This window comes from Biomphalaria glabrata, chromosome 8 (genome assembly GCF_947242115.1).
Source record: "Biomphalaria glabrata chromosome 8, xgBioGlab47.1, whole genome shotgun sequence".
In the NCBI taxonomy this organism is placed as follows: Eukaryota; Metazoa; Mollusca; class Gastropoda; family Planorbidae; genus Biomphalaria; species Biomphalaria glabrata.
The window spans coordinates 20419417-20431521 of record NC_074718.1 but is presented as its reverse complement, the minus strand read 5'-3'; the positions used below and the strand labels follow the sequence as shown (position 1 = coordinate 20431521).

The window sequence follows — 12105 nt, the reverse complement described above, 5'->3', positions numbered from 1 at the left end:
ATTATTGTATTCTATGGTATTGTATCTAATTTACATAAAACGATTAGTAAGTAGGCTGTTTTACAACTGATTTTTGGCTGCGGCCCCTCAAGTCATAGTAAGTTTTGATGCGGCCCATACACCTTAATGAGTTTGACATGACTGATATAGATAGATTGATAGATAGATATAGATATATAAAAGTACTTTGCCCCTTCTCAGCTCACTTAGATTTTAGCATTCAACCCCACCTCCCAGATAAAGCTCAGTACTATCCCAGGATCTACGCTGTTAAACGTTTTAAGGTTGTTCGAATTAAAATATTTTCTGGTGTCTGAGGCAATAAAGGAGGATATGCTCTATGGTGAGAGAAGAATCTTCCTTTATCACAAGGGTTCTCAATCTGTGGGTCGAGACCCTCCTTGGGGTTTGAATATCGTTTTGCCAGGGGTTGCCTAAGACCATCAACATATAGATTTTTTTGTCAATTAGAAAGTGTAAATTTGAAAAATACTTTTATTAGATTGTCCTTCGGGGATAGATTTGCAGAATGATTTCAATTATTTAATTGTCACAGCATACATTTTTTAACCATTTAAATTAATGTAAATGAAAAGTTATGCCATTGCGGAATCATAGATATTATTTCTATCGGGATGTCCTGATGAAATTGAAAAGCATTTTTTTTTATATTTAATAATGCGCCATGTTTAATAGTCAATGTTATTTAAGGAAATATTTGTCCACAGGATACCCAGTATTATTTTGGTTAGGTTAGAGTGATTGGTGATTTAAAAAATGAGTTTCTCTTTTGCAAACCTCTTGAAACTATAACAGCATGCAGAAGAGAAATTTGGTTTATTTTTGGAAAAGTATAAAATCTCTTTGAAAATATATAAGTGGTGTCTGCACAGTGTTCCAAGTTTACTAAAATGTTGATCTGAATTTCAAGGTCAGTTTACTATTATTCAGAACACTATTCGAGCTCTGTCATGGTTTTCAAATTGTTACATAAATATCCAATATGAATATGGTGAAAAGAAATGGAAAAGTAAATAAATGTACTGGTACATGATACAATTTCATTTATTTACAATTAAATTATATGGAGAAATATACACGAAATTAAAAAATCCCCCGGGCCCCCAATTGAGTGTCAGAAATTTGTTACATTATTGCCAATGCCATGTTATCTTGCTATTGTTATGTAGATTAGTGACCTTGTTGCATGCATTTTACACATTAGACTTATATATTTCTTAAGTACATTATCTCATGTCATGATGTCGAATGTTAAAATGCAGGGGCCCCAAAAAAGAGGCCAAGTCCCCTGGGCCCCCAAATCCCCTACTGGAAATATAATTACCTGATTTTTCATAAAACATAGCTTTGGCAATGTACCGGTATATTTAATATAAACATTAGAAATATTTTTCAACATTAACAATAATTTAAATTTAGTGTCACCTCAAGGTAACAAAATTGTAAAAGGTGTCGCTGAGCTAAAACGGTTGAGAATCACTGCTTTAGCACAAAGGAGTGTGAGATGTAGGTGTGGCCAATCCTAAGTCTGGACATGGTCGTGCTTCCACGTCATGTCAGAACGCCACATGTGGATCTCCGCATGACATTCGCCATAGCTCGATAGGCGACAAAGATTATACACTGTCTCAGGTCTAGGCAACGAATTTTGTGTTGCTGGCACCACTTCATGGAGAGCTTTCTTTGCTTCTCTGTCTGCAATTTCATTTTCATTTCCACATGGAAGGGGAACGAGATGAAGGTGACAGCCCAGCAATGACATCCTTATGGTCAGTTTCTATTTGCTTTAAAAGCTTTTATGTACCAACTGGCTTGCCATGTAGATTTGGAATCAGAACATATAAGGAATTTTCTCCTGCCTGATGTTTTTACAGCCACAAGTGGAAGTAGGATTGCATGTTAATGAGCCGTGAAGATGGAGCATCCATCAGGGAGTCTACGGGAGATTGCTTTGTTCCAAAAAGAACAGGCACATGTGACTTTTCCACCCATCTTGGATCCATCTGTATAAATGGTGCCACATTCTCCGTAGCTCTCCTACAGTTCCCTAAGTGGACTTCTGTTTGTTTGTAAAATGTTTTACATGTTTCGGATGTTCCTTCAGAGTTGAAGATAGTTTACTTCCTAGTCCAAACCTCCTGCAGGATGACGGAGGATGGGAAAGGGCAGGGTTTGAACCTGGGACCATCGATAAATCCAAACGACAATCCAGCGCGCAAACCACACGACCAGGCAGCCATCATCTTGTGCGTTAAGGTCTATATTTTGTTTTTTAAATTCAGAACGAATAAATTTAATTTAGGTTTATTCAACAACCAAGGAGGGTTCTGTGGGATTTCTATTTTAGAAACTTGGTCAATGGGAGGAGCTAAATTTTGAATGGATTCTCTCATTTGAAGGCCCAACAGCTGTATTACGTTAGGCTCTTGATTGTATAGTTCTACTACAGAAGGGTGAAATATGGAGTCAAAAGCAGAGTTAGTGGGATTTGAATTCAACTTGACTATACAGTGCAATGCAAACATTTTCATTCTGATGTCCATGGGGAGTTCTCAAGCCTCCGCATAAACTTGGGATTAGTGATGTTCAAAACACACCAAGTCAGAGCTGCAGGGCAGCATTTTGTATGGGCTCCAATATTTTAAGGTACGATTTTCTAGCTGCTCCATATATTACGGATCTATTATCTAACTTGGATAGTATCAGACTACGATATAGATGTAGCAAGGTTTCTCTGTCAGCTCCCCAGTCTGTATTGCTGAGTACTCTAAATATTTGTGACATTTCTTGTTTAGTCCTTTAGTATGGGGGAGAAAATAAAATTTTGAATCTAGGGTAAGGCCTAAAAATGTAGTAGTTTTAACAACAGAGATAGTACTTTTGTCTTAAAATAAATCAGTGTCTGGATGGATTATTCTTAAACTACAAAAATGCATGCAAAAAGTTTTGGAGTCAGAAAAATTAAAGCCATTCTCATTTGCCAAATTTTGAATTTTATTTAAGCATAATTGTAATTTTCTTTCTAAAATATTTATGTTTTTGCCATTTGTAAAAATGACTAAGTCATCAACATACAGAGAACACTCTATACCAGTAGACAGAGCCTTTATTATGCTGTATTTATATATTAAACAGTTATTGAAAAAATGCTGCCCTAGGGTACACCCATCTCTTGGTCATAAATGCCAGAAGCAGAGTTGCTTACTCGAACCTGGAATTTCTGGTCCTTTAGGAATTCCATCACAAAGCAGGGAAGGTGTCCCTTAGCTCCATAATCTCCAGGTCCGTAGAATGCCATGTTTCCTTTTCTATGTTAAAAAAAAATACAGCTACTAGAATGCTCATCTAATAAATGCATTCCAGATGAAAGGTGGTCTGTTGTCCGCTTCTGCTGGAATCCACACTGGTAGGGGTGGGAGGCGTGGTCGAGAGGTTAAGTACGATTGAATTTGGCTTGTCTTGGCTACCTATGGGGGCTTGAGGTTTGACATCGACTCAAGCAGAGTTGTGTTTACTGAGCCCCTAAAGGCAGCATTGAAAAACTTCCCCCCCCCCACCCCACTGGTTCACAAATGAGATTGGACCAAAGTGCTCTGAACATGTAATAAGCATGAAAGTAGTGCTATATAAAAGCTATAATTATTATTTATTGATAGTTAGAGATTAATTTATTTCTGATAAGGAACCAGACCAGCCTATTATTTGTCATCCTTACCATGGTTTTGCAAAATTAGCTAATGAATGCTCTATAGTTCGTCCATTGTGGTTCGATGATGACCACTTTGTCATCCAGGAGGCTGAGGGCTTTGCACTGGGTTTTATGCCTCCTCATGTGGCTGGTGAGACCTATGTGAGCCCGGAATGTTCGGCCGCACACTGGGCAGGTTATTCCAGCTGGAGCTAGTGTCGTTTGCCTTGCTTTTCTTCTCTGGCGTTTTTCTTCTGCCAGCGTTGTTCTTTTTTCCTCAGCAACCTGTGCGCCAGTTTTCACAGCGCGACGCCATGATGCTCTATCATGTGCCTCTGTATCCCAGGTGCCTGGGTCTATGCTGAACGCCTTCAGAGAAGCTTTGAGGGTGTCCCTGAAGCGCTTTCTTTGACCACCTTGCGAGCGCTTTCCTTGGCTTAGTTGGCCACACAAGAGTCGTTTAAGGATGCGGTGGTCTTCCATTCTGTAGACGTGACCTGCCCATCGCAGCTGGGACTGCATCAGTTTGTGTGGATGCTTTGCAGACACGCTCTTCGAAGGACTTCAGTATCTGGTATTTTGTCTTGCCATTTGACATTTAGTATTTTTCTCAGACATGTCATGTGGAAGTGGTTCAGTTTCTTTGCATGTTTACTGTACACTGTCCATGTTTCTGAGGCATAGATCAATGTAGGGAGGATGACGGCTCTATAGACCCCTACCTTTGTGTTTGAGGTGATACCACGTCTGTTCCAGACATTTTTAGACAGTCTGCCATATGATGCACTGGCCTTGGCGATACCTTACCATGGTTTTGCAAAATTAGCTACTGAATGCTATTGGGCAATAGTTATCTGACCCATCTTTTCCGGGTTTAGGGATTGGTATAACTGTGGCTTTCCTACAGCTGTTTGGGAAAGCACTTAATTGCCATACACAGTTATAGATTTTTGTCAATGAGGGTTCAGGAAGATGTTTTGAGGAACTGATAGTGGATTTCATCTTCTCCTGGGACTGTGTCATTTGATTTGTCAGAGTCCCTCAGCTCTTCAAGTGAGAACTGAAGGTTTTCATTGTTTTCTGAGTTGAAATTAATTGAATGTCTCTCCTTCCTGACTTTAACTTTTTGGGTTTGGAATTCTGGCGTGTTGTGTGAAGTGGTTGATTCGTCTGCTACTAATCGACTCACAGTGTAGCATACGCTGCTTTTTTGCAGGCCTTATGCCCTGCACTTTTGTCTTGGTGTCCAAACTGTTGAGCCATGAAGACAATTATATATTTGGATTGAGAATGCAAGGCCGTCAGCTATATCTCTGGGGGATGTAACAGTTGGTTTTTCAAATGTCCTATTGCATTTGATTTTGATTTTTTCCCTTTGATCCAGCTTACTACCTTCCAAACTGTTACAGTAGAAATTTTGGTATCCAGAATGCTGACAAAATTTCTCAATAAAGTCCTTTTGGCAAACCATATGGTTTGTCTAGCCTTTGCTCTAGCTATCCTGAATAAATTAAAATTTCCCTGGGAAGGGTTCTTTATAAATGCACCCAGTCATTTTTTCCTATCGACAATACACTTTTGCAAGCTGCATCAAACCATGGTTTGCTAGGCAATTTTAGATTTGCAGAGGTTAGGAGTACAACTTTCCTTGCAATATCAAGTAGCTTGTAATAACAAAAAATATCAGCTGGACTGTGCTCATTAATGATATTTTCTGTAACATCCTGGGAGAATCTTTCTTGAAATTGTTACCAATCGACTTTAGCACATGATGATGGGATATTCTAGATGTTACAGCCTGTAATGTGGTTTGGAGTTCTACCAACTCATGGGGGATGCTGTCCTTCACAAGGATACAGACTCCACCTAATGCTCTTTCAGCATCTTCAACAGTTCTGCTGTATGTGCTGTAACTAATACCACAAGGATACAGACTCCACCTAATGCTCTTTCAGCATCTTCAACAGTTCTGTTGTATGTGCTGTAACTAATACTATCTTACTTTTTCATAAATGTTTCCTGTAGACAAACAGCTACAGGAGTCTTGAGGTATCTACAATTCCACTGTACAATCCTGGAATCAATGGCTTATTCTAAATGACCTACTTGGAGCTATTAGGCCTTGGAAGGCCCCAGATGGGTTTACCATCATTTCTTTTTTTTTTAGACTTTGATTCGGATGGAGAGCAGGATACCCGCCTTTTAGGGGAATTCTTTCTCTCTGGAGAGGAAATCCCTCTTGTCAAAGCAGAGGCTATTTCCTTCGCCCTTACTTTGGGCATCTTTCACTTTAGTTTGGCTTCTGCCATTAGGGACTTGATCTAACCCTAACTTGGTAGGGATTGGGTATCTGGCTGGATTCTCGAATGAGGATCCGAGTCAGACATCTTGTCTCCAGGTTCTCTAAGAGTGAAGGTTTTCTCATGCTGTTCAGTCTCCATGACCTCACCAGCAAACACAGAGAATCTGTTCTTTAGCATGACCTTCACAACACTGTTCTCATTAGGCTTTGGAGGTGTACTTTGCTTTCTTCTGAGTTGGAGGAGGAGGTAGAAGTGTCAATGTGTCTGTCTATGTGACATGGACTTTCCTATGCTAAACACAGCCTAAGTGTAGGTCTTTGTCAAGCTGAGTAGCTGTTAGACTGAAAGTGTTATGAAAATTATATGCTGTATCAGTTTTCGTTCTTGTGTTTACATGTGCTTGTAACTAGTCTGTAAGAATGTGTTCACGAAATGCGTGTTATGTAAACATTCAGTGTATTAAAGCCATACTAAGCGGACATGTTTTTCGACTCTGTTATCATTATATTCATAACAATTTAATGGTTTGGTTTGGTTTTGGTACATCGGCACAATTTTAGGCCATGTCGTGCCTGGATTCCCTTAAGGACTACTCTCTCTACATAGCAAGGGCTAAATTCTATACAGTTAAATCATTTAAATCAAGATCTATTCACAGTTAAAATAGTAACGGTAGTAAAAATTTAATAATTTGGTAAAAATCTAATGTAAATAGTACATGTTCACAAATTCATAAATCAGATCTTCGTAGACAACCCCACTTCCCGAATAAAGCCCAGTACATTCCCAGGGTCAACATTATCGAATAGTGTTTTTAAGTTAGTGGCTCTAAAATATTTCTCCCTGACATCCTGGTATCTGGGATATGTTCCACGGTGAGGCGAGAGATTTGATTTGATTTTGATTTGAGGCACATCGGCACAATTTAGGCCATGTCGTGCCTGCAGTCCCTTAAGGACTACTCTCTCTCTCTAAACAACAAGGGTCGGATTCTATACAGTCATATCATTAAAATCAAGGTCTATTCACAGTTAAAATGTAAAGGTAGTAAAATTTAATTATTTAATTTAATTATTTGGTAAAAATCTAATGTAAATAGTACATGTTCACAAATTCATAAATCAGATCTTCGTAGAGAGCCCCACTTCCCGGATATAGCCCAGTACCTTCCCAGGGTCGACATTATCAAATAGTGTTTTTAAATTAGTGGCTCTAAAATATTTCTCCCTGACATTCTGGTATCTGGGGCAATCAACGAGGATATGTTCCACGGTGAGGCGAGAGTCACAGTACTCACAAAGTGGGGGCTCGTCTCTCTTCAGCACAAAAGAGTGCGTGATGTAGGTGTGGCCAAGTCTGGACATGGTCGTGCTACCACGCCTTGTCAGACCCTTAGATGTGCGCCGCCACCTGACATCCGCCACAATCTGCCTGAGTTTATTGTGAGTCTCAGCCTCCCATCGGTTCTGCCACTCTCAGTAGGTGGCAGAGGCAATACTTTGTCTCAGGTCCGAGCAGGGAATTCCTGACACCGCATGATTTAGGGCTCTCTTTGCTTCTCTGTCTGCGGCTTCATTTCCCTCAATGCCAACATGGGAGGGGACCCAGATGAAAGTGACATCCCTACGGTCGGCTGTTATTTGGTCCAACAGCTTCAGGCTCTTATGTACCAATGGGATGTCAGTCTTCATCCGCCCCAAAGCTTGCAATGCAGATTTGGAGTCGGAGCAGATTATAAATTTCCTCCTTTCTGATGCTTTAACGGCCATAAGTGCAAGCGATATTGCATGCAATTCGGCCGTAAAGATGGAGCAGCCATCGGGGAGTCTACGGGAGATTGTTTTGTTCCTAAAGGAGCAGGCACACGCGACCTTTCCATCCATTTTGGATCCGTCTGTGTAGATGGTGCCACAATCTCCGTAGCTCTCCTGCAGTTCCCTAAAGTGGACTTGTAGTATGCTTGGGTCTGTATTTTCTTTTTTGAAATTGAGGAGAGATAAATTTAATTTGGGTTTATTCATTAGCCAAGGAGGATTCTGAGGAGTTTCTATTTTAGAGATTTGGTCAATGGGTGGGGTTAAATTTTGGATGGGTTCTCTCATTCGAAAGCCCAACGGCTGTATGACGTTAGGCCTTCGATTGTATAATTCTACCTCTGTGGGGTTAAATATAGAGTCGAAAGCAGGGATTAAATTTGGAATCTAGGGTGAGGCCTACAAATTGTGTAGTTTTCACGACAGGGATCTTCTTTTTGTGTATAAATAGTTCAGGGTCTGGGTGAAGTCCCCTTAGATTACAAAAATGCATACTAACTGTTTTGGAGTCTGAAAATTTAAAACCATTGTCGTTTGCCCAACCCTGAATTTTGTTTAAACATAACTGAAATTTTCTTTCTAAGGTGTTCATGTTTTTCCCATAAGTAAAAATGACAAAGTCATCAACATACAAAGAGCACTCTATGCCAGGGGACAGAGCATTTATGATGCTATTTATTTTAATGTTGAACAGAGTGACTGACAGAATGCTGCCCTGGGGTACACCCATTTCCTGGTCATGAGTGTCAGAAGCGGAGTTGCCCACTCGAACCTGAAATTTTCGATCTTTCAGGAATTCCCCCACAAAATGGGGAAGGTGTCCCTTAAGCCCCTTAAGCTCCAGGTCACGTAGAATGCCATGTTTCCAGGTTGTGTCATAGGCCTTTTCTATATCGAAGAATACAGCTACTAGATGTTCTCTTCTGAGTAATGCATTTCTAATATAAGCTTCCAGCCTTACCAGGTGGTCAGTTGTTGTCCGCCCCTGCCGGAATCCGCACTGGTAGTTGGAGATCACTTTATTCTTCTCCAGGTACCAGACCAGCCTACTGTTAATCATTCTTTCCATGGTTTTGCAGATGCAGATTGTTAGTGCTATTGGTCGATAGTTAGCTGGGTCAAAGCCGTCTCTTCTCGGTTTAGGTATCGGTATAACTGTGGCTTTCCTCCAGCTGTTTGGGAAAGCGCCTGTTTGCCACACACAGTTATATACCCCTAGCAGGACTGCCAAAGAGGATTCGGGAAGGTGCTTGAGGAGCTGGTAATGGATTTCATCTTCTCCAGGCGCTGTGTCATGTGACTTGTCCAGCGATTCCCTCAGTTCCTCAAGCGAGAACGGTTTGTTGTAGTCTTCATTGTTCTCTGACCTGAAATCAATGGGGTGTCTTTCCTCCCTGGTTTTGACTTTTTGGAACTCTGGCGTGTAGTGTGCAGTGGATGACTTTTCTGCTATTGAGGATGCAAGGCAGTCAGCTATTTCTCTGGAGACGTGAAAATTCGTCCTTGGTTTTTCAAATGCTCTATTGCATTTGATTCTTTCCCTTTGATTCACCTTACTGCCTTCCAAAGCGCTCTAGCAGAAGTTTTGGCATCCAGACTGCCGACAAAACTTCTCCAGGAATTCCTTTTGGCTGACCGTATGGTTTGTCTAGCCTTTGCTCTAACTATCCTGAATAGCTTTAGGTTTTCCTGGGAAGGATTCTTTATAAATGCAGCCAGTCGTTTTTTCCTATCGCCAATAGCACTTTTGCAAGCTGTATCAAACCATGGTTTGCTAGGCCGTTTTGGATTTGTAGAGGTTAGGGGTACAACTTTCCTGGCTATACTTAGTAGCTTCCTAGCAAAGATATCTGAGATGAACTCCAATTGGTGACAAGGCAGTGGTGCTCTGGTAAGGAACTCTGCTGTTTGGCGTAGTGCCTCGTAGCTTCCATACAAATTTAGTAAACCACTAGATTCGTCATCCCGCAACTCGCGGAGAGCAAATATATCAGCTGGGTTCTGTTCATCGATGATATTTTCTGTGATATCCTCGGAGCATCTTTTTTGGAATTGTTCCCAATCGGCCTTATTCAGTTTCCACCGCTGAGGTCGTTCCAATGAAGGGAGATTGTTAGTAATGATGATTGGAAAGTGATCACTTCCCCGTAGATCATTGCTAACTGACCATTTAAAGTCGTCCAGAAGTCCGGGGACGCATACGGTGAGGTCAATGCATGTGAGTGATCCAGTTCCTGGGTGAAAGTAGGTCGGTGATGCATCATTAAGTATGCATAAATTATGTTGGAGGAAGATATCCTTCAGCATACGACCTTTGTGTCGGTATTGTTGGATCCCCATATTGTGTTATGGGCGTTGAAATCCCCAAGGATTAAATAAGGCCGGGGGGTTGTTTCAATGGGTCCTCCATGTCTGTTGGGTTTAATGGAGCGCCTGGTGGTAGATACAGGCTGCAGCAAGTGATAACCTGGTAATGCGCCGGGCATGGGTGACTCCTTCAATGCCATCCACTATTTCCCTCTCGGAACATTCCAGTAGGTCCCTAGAGCTGATTACACCTCTGCTGGTGTTCAGACTCTTGTGTGGCATGACTTCCACTTGGAGATCACAGAGTCTTCTGCATCTTAAAAGCCCATCAGAGTGTATCTTGCTATCTACTTCTACAAGAAGTTGCATTGACTTGTGTAGCTTAGACACACTCTTGGGCTCTCCCACTAATGACTTTAGTCCCTTATAGATAATAAAAGGGCTCAACTTTGTCAGGCTTTTCCCCTCCTCTGTGCACCTGACCACCAGAAATGATGGCCAGGTAGTACAGCTTTTTGTGGCCTCCTCCTTTTTTGCATCAATACGGCGTCTCTTGCCCAGACATAAGTCTGGGGCAAGTAGTTTATTTGTTGTTTTTTTTATCGATATATATATTCTTATTAGTTCGGCACCTGTGCTCCCCACCAGCCATCGAGTCCAACAAGGGAACGGGCCATTCGGAAGTCCAGAATGAGCCCGCCAGGGCTATTCAGGTGCTATACTCAGTCATCTGCTGCATCGGGCATGTGTCCAATACAGCAGCTCCCTGATTGACCCTCCAGCCACCGCCCTCCAGCATAGGTCGAAGAAATAAAGAGCCTTGTTGCTTAGTTTAAAATATGAACACTATGTGACATTTGTAACTTGCTGAGTAGTAGAGTATGTGACTTAAAAATAATATGCTGCTTATTTGAATATAGCTGAGAAGAATTATCATTTTATTAAAATCTACCTACCTAGCTATAAAAAGGTGGGCTAGTTACAGTAAGCATACCTGTTGTTCACAATCTGGACACTTTTTGGTAACAATTCTTGACTCTGTTCGTTCTACTCGTTTCATTTTCTTCACCATTCCTGATATCTATTTAAAGTAGTTCCTTATATTTATCTGTATCTGGATAGTTCTAGGGTAATAAAAAGTTACAAAAAGTCAAATAAAAACATTGATAAATGAATGTACTAAATTGTATAGATTTAATCTTAAGAACTTACAGTGCTGAATAGAAAGTGAAGGTGGAAATGAGAAAGAAGCATTTAGATCTACTTGTAGTAGGCCATCCTTTGGATTTGGATGAAAATAAAAGTATGTTTGTGTAAGTTTTAAGATACTGTCCTTTCTGAAACAAAGATTATTATGTCCTAGGCAAAATTTTCTGCAGGACTACAGGGGATGTCTTCGGGAAGCCTTCCAACCATGGACAATAGCGACGACAGTTCAGAGTCAATACCACCAAGTATCTTTAAACTCCACAACCAGGAGTAATGTTCCAGAAGTCACCCAATAAAACCTAATTACCCCCTGTAAATGAACACCCAGTTAATGTGATAGACCACTTCACATATCTAGGAAGCATAGTATTTGTTATGAACATAATGATAACAGAGTCGAAAATCTCTTATCCTAACAGTCTCACTTTAGTATTGCTAATTACACTTTTTGTTTCATTTAAAGTGATTACATACTTTTGAGCACTGTCAAGAAAGTGCTGTAGGTTTTGGTCGTGTGATTCAGAGTCCTGTCCACATAAGCAAAAATATCAGTGAGTCGTTCATCTTCGATGATTTTGTCAATCGTACGCTGAAAGCAGGCGACTCCATTCGTAACGCCAAACAGAATACAACGGAATTGATACAATTTCCCACATGCTTCGAAGGCAATGAACAGCCTTTCCTCTTCTTTTATGGGAATCTGATGGTATGCACTTTTCAGGTCTAAAGTGCTGTTTACAGAGTATTGGGAAATCTTTTCTGC

The 12105-nt window shown here is 40.7% G+C and overlaps 1 protein-coding gene across 5 annotated transcripts in view; it reads right to left on the bottom strand.

Annotated features, from left to right (window-relative positions):
• The window catches only part of LOC106061043 (UPF0547 protein C16orf87 homolog), a 73098-nt gene that overhangs the window by 39436 nt on the left and 21557 nt on the right, over positions 1 to 12105 (bottom strand). For all 5 annotated transcript variants that reach the window (XM_056039151.1, XM_056039149.1, XM_056039150.1 and 2 more), the window contains exon 2: positions 11128 to 11257. In XM_056039151.1, the coding sequence (XP_055895126.1) occupies positions 11128 to 11205 (78 nt within the window). In that variant the 5' untranslated portion in view covers positions 11206 to 11257. The remainder of the gene's footprint in view (positions 1 to 11127; positions 11258 to 12105) is intronic.